This window comes from Nothobranchius furzeri, chromosome 2 (assembly GCF_043380555.1).
Source record: "Nothobranchius furzeri strain GRZ-AD chromosome 2, NfurGRZ-RIMD1, whole genome shotgun sequence".
Classification (NCBI taxonomy): domain Eukaryota; kingdom Metazoa; phylum Chordata; class Actinopteri; order Cyprinodontiformes; family Nothobranchiidae; genus Nothobranchius; species Nothobranchius furzeri.
Genome location: NC_091742.1, coordinates 19,812,861 through 19,829,610, shown reverse-complemented (window position 1 = coordinate 19,829,610; position 16,750 = coordinate 19,812,861). Strand labels below are relative to the sequence as shown.

Below are 16,750 nucleotides of genomic sequence, written 5' to 3'. Positions count from 1 at the left end.
TAGCATTTCTGTGTTGGGATCAGTTCTGGGTGTCCAGAGTAAAGGTTATTTTCAAGTTACACTCAAGGGTGACGATTACATAAGCAACCTTGCACTAAATGTTATATGCCACCACTATAAAAATTATTTGTTATCCAAAACCTCTGCTAACTGTTTAATTTTTAGCAATTTTGGTACTTTTGATGTTTGTTTAGTTAAAAAAGTCTAAATAAAAAAATATATACATATATGGTGTTATTTCTGCTTAAAAAGTCTGAGAAACCTGCAGATTTATTTGCAGAATGTTTATTGAACAATTCATAAAAAATAGACATTTGATATATTTTTCTTTTTTTTCCTTTGTATGCACTAAAAATATAAAGTTGTGCAGAAACATGTCAGGTCATTAAAAAGGACACTACAGCAGAAACACACTGAAGATAAATATAACATATTAGTTAAAAACAACAACAGTTTGTTTTAAAGGCAACAGAGCTCCTGCATACAGCAGACGTTTAGCACCAACACATTGGCATGATCACATGATTTATGAATAAAACAGCCTTAAAACAAATAAAATGTAACTATGGTTTTGCACTAAAATGTCTGGTTTCAGGTTTTATGCATTTAGTACAAGTGCGTATATGAAATATTTCACAGTTAAGTCTCCTTCACAGTGACTGGACGTGTTAATTAAAGCGTCCACTTCTGCTCTCAAGCAGCTTCTTCTTGGGTTAAGGCTTCAGCTGAGTGTGTTCTGGGTCCACAGCAGGCAGGAGGAGATGTTTGGGAATTATGGAGCTCAGCTAATGGTAGAACTAAAGAGTCAGGTCCCATCATCTTTGGATTTATTGTAATCTGAACTGGTCAGACGCTTGGGAGAAGCTGCAGAAATGAGTAAAAGGAAACAGAAAGATTATTGGGAATACCTTTTCAAACATAGAACTGTTCATTTGTTCTCACAAGTCAATGTGCTGAAAGAAACTCAGTTCGGTGTTGGGAATGTTACTTCAGCAATAACAAAGGCTAACAGTTGAAAGTTGCTCTACTGGAAACAGTGGTGCATGATTCACACAGAGAAATTTTTGGTGTAAAGGTTAAAAAAATGTTATTCAAGAAAATTCTGGAAACACCTGTTCCAGAATTATGACAAAAATTAAGCTAATATCTGATATATTGTTAGAAATGTTGAGAAAAGTCGGGTTCAGGAGCGCAACTAGGTTTGTCTCCTTGAGCTAATCACATCAGCGGTATCTGAATAAAAAGCCTAAATTAAACCATAGCACCCCCTAGTGGCTGTCTGTGGTACGCTCCAAACCCACCACATCATCTAAACGAATAGGACATTGTCCTGATTCAAAACATAAAAGTACAACAAAGACATTTTTAATTTGACTTTCCTTGTGAATGTTTGGTTGTGTCATCAAATATAGCATGTTTTTGTAATAAGTTCATAACCATGGTTGTGTGGTGGGGAGTTGGCTGAGGGTAAAGATTCTGGTTTTAAAGTTACAACATGGCAGCACTTGTAAATGAAATAGGCTAGGGTCACACTGCAGGCCTTGATGCGCCATTCCAATTTTATGAGTATATCCGATTTAATTGTGGGGCTGTTCAAACTTAACTGAAATGCAACATCAAACAATCTTCAGTGTGAACAGTTCACAGCCCCAGAGTGATCCACAAGTGCAGAAGAGGACAAGACGTCCAACATAGTGGAGTTGGAACCAGAAGAGGTGGAGCCTGCACTGACACCTGTCAAGTCTCCTGTTTAGCGCTGGACACAGTTTTAAAAACTATAAACTATTTTACTCCTTATTCCAGCTGCCCTCCTGAAAAATGATTTACTGAAATTGTTCTTGTATTAACTCATTCACTGCCATTGAAAACAAAAGTCGTCATTTCAAATCCAACCGTTCACTGCCAATGATGACTAAAGTCGTCATTTGCATTTTTTTTACTGTGTGGGCGTCGCAACGAGCCCCCGCACCATGAGAACAAATATCCCAGCTCTAACACCGATCTTCATCCGCGTACGTCACATGTCACGTGACCAGAAAGCAAAAAATCCATGTGTTAGGAGATCGTTTTGGGCCGCTGCTGTAAAAAAAGTGAGCCGCGAACCGGAAAAGCTTCTGCCGATCACAATTCGACAACGGATTATGAAAGAACGGATAACGCTCGAAATGAGCGGATTCTTCCTGATGTAACAAGTGAATCTCCTCTTTGTTTTGGTAGTTTTGGCATTGCCATCATCATAGAGCATAATGTTCTGTGACTTAAAAAAACAGTAAAAACTCTGAAAAACGCTGGCAGCGAAGGGCTTTTCTGATCAGGAAACGGCTGGCAGAGAATGAGTTAAGTTCATTCAAACAGATGACTTACAAAAAATATTCCTCTGTAAATTTCGTTAGTTCTTCTGTAAATAAATCCATTCAGTCATTAAAAATGTTGCTTGCTAATTTTTTGCCCCATGTCATCAAAATCAGTTTCCTTTGGCAATATAAACCTATTTTCTCCGAAAAGAGTTTGGTTGTTAGACTACAGGACTTCAACCGCAAATTTGTTCCGACCAATCAAAACCTTTAGTGTCAACGTGCTAACGTAACTTTTATGAATGTGGTATTGTAACTTTAGTAAGTCCTGCCTTCAGCCAAATATGCAGTGTGACGTCATCGGCAGGCACAGGTCCCAGAGCCAATCTGGTACCAACACCGGTGGCGCCTGTGCTCGGCAGACTCACCTCTGTCAGTGCGCCCCAGAGCAGCTGTGGCTACATCGTAGCTCATCACCATCAGTGTGTGAGTGTGTGAATGAATGAATGATACCCTGTAGTGTAAAGCACTTTGGAATACTCTGACTCTGAAAGGCGCTATACAAGAGCAGGTCATTTATCATTAGTTGATTTCTCATCTAGTCCCACTTGTTCCATTTGCTGACTGGTCAATTCTTACATTCTCCCATCTTTTCCATTTTCTGATTGGATTTTCGTTACAATCAATTTTCACTGTTGTCTTTCATTTGTCGAGGAAAATGTCGATCAATATTAGTCATAATTTAGTCTTTATAGATGCAGTTTTCTTAGTTTTCATTTTGTTTTCCTTCGCAAAAATTCATTTGTTCCAAAAAACCCTGAAAACACTATGTCAACAAAATGAACACTGATATTAAAAAAGAACACGATTATCATCCAAAAACAAATGAACACTTACATATCGAGTCCGACCTCATCATGCTGCTGAGGAACGCGTTGGAACCTTTGATAGAGGAAGACAGAACAGCTAATCTTAAACTCCTGGAGGTGGCATCACGCGTCTCTTCCTGGAACACCAACAGGTAAAACAAAAACATCAAAATAAGTGAAAAGGTTTGGCAAGCAAGCCACTTGTGAATGGAGCAGTTTAACTCAGTTGCTTTACTCATTAGGGATGCTTTAAAGATTCCACATCATGCTATTATAAACTCTTGAAAGCAAAGGTAGTCACAATATATGCTAAAATAGGGATTCCCTAAGTGTGGGGTGCGTGAGCTGCCACTAGGGGGTGCGCGAGGTGAAAAGTGTAATGGCCGCGGAGCTCAGAGAAGTCTGTCATATGTCACCATTAGCATAGCCAGATACTCATTTGTGGGTGGGCCTAAGAAAAATTAAGTGGGCCCAATAAATGCAATTGAAAACAAGTATATTTTGCTTGTGTGTGTGTGTGTGTGTCCTCCGCATGTGCCCTAGCTTCATAATAACAATGCTCCGAGCTTCAGCACTCTGGCCTGCGCACGCTGTTAATAGCAAGATATGTTCCGTATTTGATCATTTTTATCGGTGTTGGAGAAATCTGAAGGTGGTGAGTCATTCTGGCAGATTGTAATTAACACCTGTCTCATGCAGGTGTTCTGACATTGTAAACCTCACACACAGAACATTGTGGATGTAACAAAATAAATCAAGAAATGATTCCCATCTGAGCATTTTAGCATTATTATATTATTATATTAGCACACTGACTGTGGGACAGCATTCTAAACGTGTCAGGCTATTAACAGCGTGCTGAAGATCTGAAGTTCAGAGTGCGTCTGTCAGAGGTCAGACGCGTTCCAGCGCAACCACGGCTCACGAGTGCACAAGTGAGCACATCTGGGCTGGGCATAAGTAGTTTTACAACATTGGTTTAAATAGTGTCAATAACAAGACGCGGTGACTGGAGCAGCTCATGGAGCTGTGCCGCGCGCGCGCGCGCACACACACACACACACACACACACACACACACACACACACACACACACACACACACACACACACACACACACACACACACACACACACTGATTGAACATGCGCACGCTGCGCAAACTCCGGCCCTGGCTGTGCCGTCAGACTGAAGGCAGAAATGAGCGCTGCCTCCTCCGTGATAAAAAAACTTTTAAGAGGTTTTATAACAACATTTTTCATTCAAGGTCATATTAAGATATTAGCTTCTATTTTGGGATGACGTATGAAATTCGAGTCCGCTCCAGCCAGTGACTCCACTTGAACCTGACCACAACTCATGTTACTGCAGCATTTTTATTCCAGTCCGCGTGGCAGCGGATTGCAGATTCAGCCACACCATAAAACAGCAATAAGTCAGTCTGAGGCAAAAGTGAACCTCATGGCTATATCTTTTCCATCTTTTCCCCTATAGACATTTGATTACGCACAAGTAGGTGACCAGTTCAGGTTTACACAGAGCAGAAGGAAGGAGAGCGCTCTTACCGCAGGTTAATCGTTCCTACTTTAAGAAAACCGTTAAATTGCATTTTTTATGTGCTACCTAGGCATGGCTATATATATATATATATATATATATATATATATATATATATATATATATATATATATATATATATATATATATATATACCCATGCCCTGATGTGGGGCTGGGGGGTGCGTCGACTTGGTCGGGACATAGAAGGGGGTGCGCGGCTAAATAAGTTTGGGAGCCGCTGTGCTAAAACATAACTGTTGGCACTTTTGAGATGTAATATATTTTAAATACGAGTTATTTTACTCAACCTGAATTTTTCACGGAACTGGAGCGGTTCGACTTAGCAAAGCTCCGCCCATATCTGTTCCGACAAAACGCTCCTACAACAGTATCATAGGCAAGGCTGCTGTTGTACTGGCCTTGGTAGTCCAGCGGTTTAAAGAGACAATGTGTAGTCTTTACCATTAATCTCTGGAAACATCCATCAAAACATTGTTGAAAATGAATGAAATGAAGCCCAGTTGTTGAAAAATATTAGTGGCTTCATAGCATATAACCATAAAAATCAGGTCTAAAATACACGGGAGTGGGTCTAAGTCTCTGGGCGACGCCATATTAGATGCCATGTTTCCTTCTACGGAAGCCCATGAGGACAAAATGAATTTACTGATTTGTAACAAACGGTTACGAAACTTTTATCATTCTTAAATGTTGTTTTACACATTTACCTCTTCACTTGTTTCCAGTGATGAAAGGGAGTCAGATGTGCTTTTGTCGTTGTGCTAAAGTTTGCACTCCCCAGGGCTTTTTGACCCTAATGGGCATCCGTTGGTAAAGTCATACTCAAACACAAAAATACTGCTTGCTTGCAATGATTTAGCTATCTACTGCCCCCTGTCGCCAAGAAAAATACACACTGTCACTTTAAGCACCTGCCTTTCGTCTTGCTTTGTCATGGGCTGATGCGGGTTTGACTCCCAGTGTTGGCAGTAACTTTATTAGCCAGCTGAAGCAGATTTCATTTATTTATATTGACAGTTTTTGGACTTCCAGTTATTGGGAGTTTTACTGATTATTTTCAGCTAAATATATTGTGATTCTAAACATCTTTGAATTTAGTATTTTCCAAGCAGCGTTTTAGTTGACTTACTCTTCTCACCTTGCATGGATTCACTGGATGAATAAACAATGAAAGTAAAAGAAACAGATTAGTCCTCATGTTTTAAACAGTTTAACAATAAAGGAGTGAAAACAATACTGGCAAGTGTAGCTAAGAAAAAAAAGAAAGAAAAAAGCTATTAATGCGACCAGGAGACAAACCTGCACAAAATTACATGGCAGCTCCTCATACTAACCTCTGGACCACTGAGTATGTTACTAAATAGCGGTCGCCTAAAGCTGGGCGTACACTGTGTGACTTTTTCACTTTTTTGAGCCGATTTTCCACTCGTGCGAGAATCCACAAGATCAGGGCGAGTTTTGCGCTGAGCGTCGTGCAGTCTACGGGGGTTACGAGAGGCGATTAACACCACGTGACCAGCTACCGATCAGCAATGGCGAGCTCGCACGGACTTCTGGCGTCTTTGATATTTTGCTCGTCCCTCGTGAGGGTATCACACTGTTGAAGCGGCGCTGCGAGCGGCTGCGACCCAAAAAGTATCAGAACCGCTCAAGGCACGATCATGCATCAACACCGCTCACCCGCTATTTCCCTAATGAGTCACGTTGTTCGTATTTCCAAACGTTTTTTTACTCACAAAGATTGTCAAGAAAACGTGTTTGTCGTGTTCATGTCAAATTAAACTGATCACAAAACACGGATTTACTTTCTTTATTTCGTTTCCCTCATCCAACCCCCATAGATCCCTGTGTGTCCTCCTGCAGCACTCCTGAAGGACAACAGGCAAGACAAAAAAGTCTGATGTGTTGTGTAAAAACTGCTATTTTTAGCATATTTTTTAGGTCCGATGTGTTGCTACCAGACGTACAGTGTGAGCGCATGACTCGTGAGATCTGCTCTGCGAGGAAGTCGTACAGTTTGAGCTGAAGCTGAGTGCTACGAGTGAAAAAGTCGCACAGTGTCTGCCCAGCTTAAGGCACGTATCCTGAGCTGGCCAGTACGTACATCTTTGTAGACACGATGCATGATTTTATGGCAGTTTTTTGTCCACCATGCAGAAGTAATTTGTCAGAATATCCACGGAACATCCAGATTTTCAGAAATGAGACCAGACCAGCTTCAGAGGGAGGGAAAATGCTTGGTGATGCAACTGGGCAACTTTCTCCAGGAATTTCTGCAGGAATAATATTTACATGGACCAAATTGAAGCAGAGGCAGCAAAATGCATGAATGCAACCAAAAACAGGTTTGGAGGTATTTCTCGTGAGGAAATGACAACATAGTAAAAAGCTCCAAAAAGTGGAATTTCCATTACCATACATGGCCCCTTTAAAACATGAGCCTCTGAGAGTTGGAAGCACGTTGCCAGTAAACAGGCAGACAAGCGTCCCCTCTTGAACTGACACCTAAATATAAAACATTGATCTTGTCAAATATGGTAGTAAATCCAATTTTAGTGACACTGATGTCTAAAAGTGATGTAAACAGTGTTCCCTTCCATGGATCAAAATGAAACCTCACATAGATCTTGTCCGTTCGTTTTCTTTAAACAATCCTCAAGTGAACAGCAGCTATTAAGTTAATGCAATTGCCCCTTATCACTCAACACGGGAGTCATTTAAGCCAAGCAAGGAGGTAATCTAGAAGAGCAAAACCATTTAAAAAGTTGTTGAATGACTGTTTAGCGGAGGTTGCAAACTGCTGATGGCAATCAGCTGTCAACTGTGATGGCTCCCTTGACTGTTTTACAGCAAAGAACACCAAGGTAGCAATTAACAGTGGCTGGTAATGTTCAGGGTTTTGTTTGAGTGTACACTTATGCTGCAACGGCTCACTCTCACAAACAATGATGCATTAGCATTACGTGAAATTATTCATTTATTCACACAACTTGTAAATGAGGTGCAGTGCAACACACTGGCATCTGTGTGGGTGAGTCAAGCTCGTGAAAGGCTCTCGGAGTCAGCCTCTCCTCATCCAACCAGCTCTGTCTGAGCACAGCCGTGAGGTTTGGGATGGAAATGGCGAAAAAGCCTGGTACTGTTGTTGGGACTCATTAAAGGAGCCATATTATGGAAAAACCATGAGATTTTGTTATTTCCTCATGAAAACTATCTTCAAACCTACTTTTGCTCAATTCATGCATTTTCCTGTCTCAGCTGCAATTTTTCAGATATTTTGGAAAAGCCTGCAAACACATGGATTGAAACAATGTACGTCATCAAACCCTAGTCCTTACTCTGAAGCTAGTCAGACATGGAACCTGCCTCCTCTGGAAGTAGGTCACTAACACCCATTTTCTCCGACTTGCAAGAATACAGCAGTTGATTTCAGGCTGCAGTTGATAATATGACCTTCATGTCACCAATGACATAATGACCTCCACCAGCACCACAGTGGATATTCTGACAAATTATGGCCAGCACAAGATATGTGTCATAGGTGACTGACATTTTGTAACAGACTTGGTAGCCTAGTGCCTAGAACGGCATGCTTTTTTGAACCGGTTTGACTCCCGGTCTCCGCAGTAATTTTTTTTCTTCTTTTTTAGCTACACTTGCCAGATCTTTACAGAAACAAAATATTTTGCAGAAAATAATCAATAAAATTAAAATATATAAGAAATCTGCTTCAGCTGGCTAAATAAATTACTGCTGACACCAGGAGTCAAACTGGCATCAGGACACGGCCAATAGAGCTCCGGACCCCACGTGACTCTCAGTTAGTGGACGCCATTTTGGCATGCAAAAAAAGGTAAACAAACACGGATGTAACCATGAACATGAACGGGATCCGCTTGGATTTTACTTCGTCGGAGTTTACTTCACACTTTAAAACAGAAGAAATCGTTTTATATAGTCAGAAATTAAATAGACTAAACATCTCCGACCCTTACCGTGCCCCTGGGATACTTTTTAAAAACGCCAGAAGCTGTCGGAGCGGCCTTCTTACCGGTACTACACCGGACCTGACCGGGGAACCCCTTGGGATTCCCCCGGCCGGAGGAGCTGGGGAGAAGGTCTGGGACTCTCGACTCTACTGCCCGCTCCGACGCCAGAAGCTGTCGGAGCAGACTTCTTACCGGCACAACACCGGACCGACCGGGGAACCCCTTGGGATTTACCCGGAGGAGCTGGCTCCGGCGGCTGGGGAGAGGGAAGTCACGCTACTGCCCCCGCAACCCGACTCCGGATACGCGGATGAAAATGGATGGATGGACGGACAAATAACAGATTTACACGTAAGTAGTCTCGGTGAGACAGATAATAGCAATCCAAAGTGCTTTTTATGTGTGATCTGATCAACCATTGCTTAAAAATGAAATACAGCTTAGCCGGTTAATTGCTGTGATCATAAAACACGGAAACGGCAGCACGCAGAACTCACGAGGCAACGTTTTACGTGATGTTTACTTGTTGCTATGAGTAATAAGACAGAAAAAGCCACGCCAAAATAAGTTTAGGAAGCCCACTAAGAATCATAATAAAAGCATTTAAAATAAATACCATACACAGTTGAGGAAACGTTGATTTAAATACCTGATATGAAGTGGTCGGTGCATAAGCGAAAACCTTTACTCTCGGGATCCCACAGTTTCATTTTCGCCCGGTCACTAGCACGTTTTACTACAATGATCCAACGTTTGTGGCGCTCCGGATCCTGGGGAATCCTGTAGAAGGCTCATTCCTTATGTCGTCCGCGTCTGTTCTGCATCCTGGGGCACAACAGGAATCTACCATATTTCCCGTTTGATTGAGTTTTCTGACAATAACAAATAGTCCAGCTGCCGGTTTCTGCATGCCAATATGGCGCCGTTTCGATTTGAACTGTTGCATGCCGGGAGAAGTGACGTCAACTCCCGGAGCTCTATACAGCAATTGACATCCCTAAGAAGCATGTTTTGTCAGTGGGTGTGGGCAGAGCTTAGCTGAAACAGACCATTTCATTTCTGGGTGTAAAGTTAAGGTGACAAAAATAACTCATATTTAAGATAAGGGTGAGAACTGAAAACTGGTACTTGTTAAGAACTGGTTCCCACGTTTCAATTCTTAGGAATAGTTTGCCATTTTTGCAAATGATTCCTTTATCAATTCCAGTTGGTGCGAATGATGTCACCCTGCACGTTGTGTAGCTTACATATTTACTCAGCAGTGTTGGGGTCCTGCCCTCAGGAGAAAATTACTACGCAGTATTTTCTCCAAAGGACTGTGCCATCTACGCCCTGAAGCGTAGACAATAAAGCATGTTAATATAGGCGCCAGCAGGGACTCCATGCCCCATGATCCCCTGCAGCCGACAGCAGCTGACACGCCCCGATGGATACCAGCCCCTACAGAAACCGCCCGCTGGACGAGTCTATAAAGCCGAGGCGCAGAGCGGAACTCTTTCTCTCCCCTGTCCAGTTCACCTGGTGTAAGGAGACCCCCGCCTCTGCTCCTACCACTCCGGACGGCGTGTGTGTGAGGCCTAGCTGCTGGGATCAACAGACCAACGCCATCTGATCTGCTCAGCCCCGGACACAGAGGGACGCCTTGTGTCTGTTCATTCAAGATTTTTCTTTTTTCTCTCTCTCTCTTTCTCTCCCGCTTCTCTAATAGTCCAAAACAAGCGGTTGACCACGTGACTGCTTTAAAATAATAGACGGTCTCTCTCTCTTCCGTACTAAAAACGCCAACGGACCATCTCGAAGTAAGCCCCGTTTCTCTTATTGTTTTTAATATCTAAGTTTGTTTATGCTGTGGCCAGGCCAGAAAGACTGTTTAGATATTTAATTTGCCTTTATGATTGATCTGTTGTTTTTTTTTTTCTTGAACTTGGTGAAGCGATTTGAAGTGTTTTGATTAAGTTTACTGTGAACGTTGCTCACACCGTCAAATGCGCGTCTGATCAGAGGGCCCAAGCCCGCTGATTATACGTGTTTTTGGAAGACAGGCTAAATTCCACACACACACACACACACACACACACCTAGTTTCGATCCTTTGTTCAACCAAACAAAGGATCCGCCATTTTGTTTTTCAAAACTCCCTCCAGGTTGGTAATCAGCCTATCTCTGTCTGATTACATCATCAAGCAACCCCACCTTTGCTTGATTACATCACCATCTCACCGCACCGGTCTGATTAGATTGTTACTTCACATTATCATTCCATTGTTTCCTTGTTTGTTGTTTGTTTGACAAAACCAGTTGGTTGACATGTTGATTGGCTAGCGCCTTGGAGGAGCTGAGGTGGTTATATTAGTTAATAAATGTTATTGCCAATTAAGTTTCGTCTCAAGTGAATTTGTCTGTGTTGGATAGAATATGACCGCCGCTCGTTAAAAGAATTTCATGAACTTTAGACAGATTGATAGAGGTTTGGATTCATTTTTCCCCTGTTAAAAGGGGTGGTGCCCTGAGGCATATCCACAGATATCCTAATTAAGTAATAGAATCGATAAATATTTCCATATTTACAAATTTTATTGATGAATCCAAAGGATAAGTAAAACTTACAAACTATTTGTTGGCTAATAACCACAACAGCAGCAAACATGGCACCTAAGTGGCACAAAACACTGGAGAGTTTGGTTATACTATAAGAAAGTATGACAACAGGGAAACTTGCAAAGGAGATATGTCATCAAATGGAAAAAACCCTGTGAATATACAAAGGCAATAATTTGGTCTAGTTCACTAGGCTAGTGAGCCATATGTTAACTGCGGAAATCCACGCATCCCAGAAGCAGCACGCGGCAAAAATAGAACCCAACCATATGTTTAGCGGTGTGGCGCGCCGCTTCTAAGGCATGCCTGGAAATTGCCGCATCGCTGCTGGTTTGAAACACTCCGTAGACATACATAATGGATTCTATTTAAAGCAGTGACGTTCCGCAACACCGATGCTTTCAGTGTGAAACCGGGGTTAACAAGTTTTCTGGAGGAAACCCTACACCCCTATTTAAGATCAAATTAAATCTCAATAGTGCTAACAGTCATATTTTATCATACAAAGGTTTAAGGACCTGGGCCCTTTAAGCTATTCCCTAATACAGTCTTTTGGTAAGTGTGTGATGTGTGGTTCTTTTTCCTTATCAAAAACAAGAAGGAGACAGGTTCTGTCCAAACTCAGCGGGGGGCATTTATTTACACAACTCATCCATACATCACCAACACTTCACAGGGGACAGCGTCCAGCTTCGATCTAACCACCTCGGCTGGAGATCCTTCTGCAAAAAGCCCACTCCCCTACACCACGCAGCATCAGTTATACTATTCAACCCCCACCTCCCTTTTGATTCTGAGAAATGATGGGGTGCTACTTCCACATCCTAATATGGTCAAAAGTAGTTGAAACTTACATAAGCTGGGCAGATCAACATGTTTTTGGAGCATGTACTCAGCAGCTGGGCTGCCTGATAACCGGCTGGCATTGATAAGCAACATGTCAACATGCAGTACACAAAACACTGCTTTTAGCTCCTACAGATCCCCCCCATGGGGGTGTCCACCCCCATTAATAAGCTGGCTACATAACATATAACTTAACACATAAGTGAACGTTAACATAAACCAGTAAATGGGTGTCGAATGGCAAAATGACAAATACACTACAAACTTCAACCAAACTATATAGGCATATATGTAACGACGAAGTAACTGCAAACCAACACTTGGATGAGTACACAAAGTAAGTATCAGCTTCAAAACACAATATGGAATGTGACGTCTTTAACCAGCTCAGTCACATCAAAATGCATGCGCAAACTGTAAGGGGGCGAAAACCTGTCCGCTGTTCTTAACAGGAAAAATTCCCCCTTGACCTCCTGGCCCCAAAACAGGACGGTCACATAAAGCACAGAGTGAGCATGCAAGCCTAGCCTAAGTATATGGCAGACATTAGGTAACAGTGAATTAACAAAAGAACGCACGTAAGAGAAAACAAACTGATGAAACCTTCCAACAGAGAACAAAATCATAAGCATGATCGAGCATTAATTACCCTTAGCAATATTGCAACCAGTAACTGTACGTGAATATGCAATCAAAAATACAAACTCATGTGAAATAAATGATTGACGTGGATACTAATGAACGACTAGATGATGTCGCTGTGACTAAACCTATAAAAGTTAAACACAACAGGAGGTGTAATGAATATACTCAACGTAACAACACAACTGCTCAACTGAAATAGAGAACAGAGTCAGAGTCCCAGCTGCAGAACTGAAAAAGAAATGGAGTGAAGAAAACATAAGAGTCAAGTTCAGTTTTATTGATGACTGCTGCAGGGGTCTTGCCGCTGGAAGAGGACTTTGAGGCCGATTCCTTAGTCGAGTGCATGTAACCACAACAGCAACATCTATGATGAGACGCAAAGATTACTCCGCCGTTGTCCCATCAGCCGTCCCATTCTTCAGGCACATTGGGTGTCGTGCTGAGTCCATTGCGGCCATTTCCATTTGCACATATTGAGACGACGCAGCAAGGTTCATTTGGGCAGCCAGAGTTCGCTCCCACAGTCTCCTCACAACAGGTAGGATGCAACATGCCAATAGAGAAATCAGAATTAGTACTACTATTGCACTAATTCCTGCTTTTACCAAAATAGCTCCCCACTGACCCAATTTGAGGGCTAAGGAGTCTAAGGACCAGCTTTCCCTGCCTGCATTCTCCTTCAGCTCTATCTTTAAATCTTTCAATTTCCTCATGCCTTCAGTAAATGCACCATCAGGGGCCGTATTACTTGGAATGTAGGTGCAACATTCTTGCCCACTGGAGTTCAGAAACTTACAGAGCCCACCTTTCTCGGCCAGCAACCAGTCCAAAGCCTGGTCATGCTGCAAAGTCATTTTGACTGTGGCATGAAGTTGTTCACCCAAGAGGCCAAGGTTATTTACTGTGTAATTTAAGATTCTTTGCTGATTAAAATAAACATAGTTGATCCATTTCACATTCTTATTTATTGTTATCCAAGGAAGAATTGACTCTAAACCTGCTACTACCTCATCTCTTGCTTGAAATTCTATGGGAATTCCTGTTGGCAGTCCTATGGCGTTTAAATGCACTTTATGATCAAACACATCATACCTCTTTGTCCTACGTCTATTGGTAATCTCCAACTGAAGTAATTCACTCACACCTTCATGCAAGATAGTCACTGGAACTTTCATACGTACTAGCGTACACAACCCAACCCAAAAACTTGGCAAAACATTCATTAGAACATCACCACCACACATCCAGTAGCTGTCGGCCACTGGAATGTCTTGCTCACCTATGAGATCCAGAGTGGGGATCGTCATCGATATGTTATCACAGTCCTGACTAAGAGTTACAGGGTTTTCATACCAAACAGGGGTATCAATGAGAAGTGGCGTCATATTTGCATGCGGGAACCAGGATAATACCCAAGTGACGTTACAGTTGACAGATGTATTACCTACGTCCACTCCTCCATCGTCAGCGAAACCTCCGCTTGCAAAACATTCATAATCAGCACTATAATCAATTTTGTAGTCCGTTGGAGGACCATTTTGGTCTGTTTGGATCGCAAATTCAGCACATTCCTCTAGGATGTTATATTCTGCATATTTTTCAACATATTTGTACTTATCTCGTGTACCATGGAGCAATCTGCATTGGAATCCACACAATGGCATCTTAAGAAGAGGTGGAATCTTTTTATTTATCTCTATTACCTTTCTAGTCTTACATGTGCGTTGTTGTGTAATGGCACACTCACTAGAAGTATACTTTTCCGGAACAACCTCAGGTAACATTCCGGGTGCTTGAGCGCACACTATGCAGTCATTAGGAGTCATTTCTCTCGTCGTATACAAAGCCCATTTATACCAACTATTTTGCATGGCGGCATCCCAAAGCCTATCCTCTATCGGCAATGGTCTGCCCGCTCTAGGGGAGATAGGTCCTGTGTTACTCCCGGGCCTAGGTCTAATCGGCCCAAATAGTGGCTTAGGTACAGCTTTGCGATTGGTCACTTCTTGTTCATTTTGTCCTTTCTGAGTGAGATTACGAACATGGTTACCACCAGAGGTTGCAGTGGGAAAGCCAGATTTCACAGCTACACCTCCTGTGGGAGTTGTAGTACTGACAGGTGGCTTAGCGGTTACGCTTCTCAGCTTGCTAATCGGCGTTGTTTTAGATCTTGAAATCAGTGGAGTCACTAGCTGTAAAAGAGAGGAAGAGCTCCAGTCGGCCCTCACCTTTCCAACAGGGGCTGTGGTAGTCAAAACATCAGGGATCACAGTAGCAGTAGCGCTAGTAGTTAAAACATTACTTGGAACTGTGGTTATATCACCAGTTTTAACAATTGCTACGTCGAATGCAGGCAGGGATGCCGACCTATGTTGCATCCGGCCTGCTGAATTGTACTTAACTTGATCATGGTATGCTGCCTCGTCGTTGGCCAAGTCGTCTGGCGTATGCTCTTGTGATGGGTCGACGAGTCGCTCCTCGGCCATCGTCTCCATCTTCACCTCCTCCAGCACCATCATCAGACCCCCTAGTGTTATCCAAAACAGAACTGTCATCAGGCTTAGCACGCCCTTCTCTCCTCCGGCCATCATGCCGGTTTGTTACGTTAGGCACAATACTGCCCTGAGTTTTGTCTTTGACTTTCGTGCAGTGCGTCAGATGATGCCACGTCGATCCTCCTTCGACCTGGACTGCTGTTGGCGTTGCTCGAACCACTTTGTAGGGACCCTCTCGTCACGGTTCGTGCCACTTCCTCCTGAAAACTTTGATGTACACCTGGTCTCCAGGAACTACCGGCCCGTCTGCGCCTGCGCTAGAGACGAGCTCCTTTCTCTTTTCCTGCAAATAGATGGCTTTATGGATGCTGGTTAGTTGCTTGATATAGCTTTTGAATTCAAGCTCTAGCTGTTCCAGCGAAGGCCCCTTGTGGGGTCCTCTAAGCTGAGGAGCTGGCATTGGCCTGCCTGTTAGGACCTCATGAGGTGAAAGATGCGTGCTTCTGTTAGTTTGCATGCGATAGCTCATTAAGGCAAGCGGCAATGCATCAACCCAGTTAAGGTTAGTACAAGCACAGATTTTGCAGATTTTAGACTTCAACGTCAGATTCGCTCGCTCGACCATCCCTTGGCTCTGGGGGTGATAAACTGATCCTAATCGTTGCTTTATCCTTAGTTGTTGCAACACACCTTTAAGGACTTTTTCAACAAAAGCAGGACCATTGTCCGAGCTTATTTCCGACGGGATACCAAAGCGAGGAATCACTTCTCTGACTAGAAACTTTACCACTGTTTCTGAACCTAGATCTTTAGAGGGAACAGCTTCGATCCACCGACTGAATCTGTCAATGATTACCAGCATGTACCGTTTCCCATGCACAGACTTAATCATGTCAACATAGTCAATGACCAAATGTTTGAAAGGACCTTCGGGCACTGGAATGTGTCCCGCTGGGACTGTGATGCCCTTTTTTACATTGTTCTCAGCACAAATGTCACACTGATCTATTACTTCCTCAACCATGGCTTTTAGGTATGGTGACCAGTAACCTTGTTTGTTAAGTCTTTTCAGCACCTCTGCACGACCACAATGATCAGGACCGTGGCTTTCCGAGATTAGCATCGTCAGCAAGGAGACAGGTGCAACGATCAAGCCCTCATGAGACCTCCACAAGCCGCTTGAGTCCATTGTTGCACCTCTTCTTCTCCAACACTGCTGCTCGCTTTTCTCTGCCTTTTCCTGAATCAGAATGATGTCTTCTGGTGTTATTGCAGGCTCTAATGATATTACAGGTGCCAAAATGGCTTCTTCACACCTGGAGGCAGATTTTGCCGCCTCATCTGCTGCATTGTTGCCTCTGATGACATCACAGTTACCCTTGCGGTGCGCAGGGCACTTTACAATGGCCAGTTTCGATGGAAGCATCATTGCTG

At 42.9% G+C, this 16,750-nt stretch overlaps 1 protein-coding gene across 2 annotated transcripts in view; it reads right to left on the bottom strand.

Annotated features, from left to right (window-relative positions):
• Positions 1-251: 251 nt before the first annotated feature.
• The window catches only part of LOC107378161 (centrosomal protein of 128 kDa), a 104,408-nt gene continuing 87,909 nt past the window's right edge, over positions 252-16,750 (bottom strand). Inside the window, exons 23-24 of one of the 2 annotated variants that reach the window (XM_054748382.2) lie at positions 3,192-3,300; positions 252-864 (exon numbers count right to left, since the gene is read on the bottom strand). In XM_054748382.2, coding sequence (XP_054604357.2) covers positions 806-864; positions 3,192-3,300 — 168 coding nt within the window. In that variant the 3' untranslated portion in view covers positions 252-805. The remainder of the gene's footprint in view (positions 865-3,191; positions 3,301-16,750) is intronic. The other variant, XM_015948232.3, reaches the window with a different exon arrangement.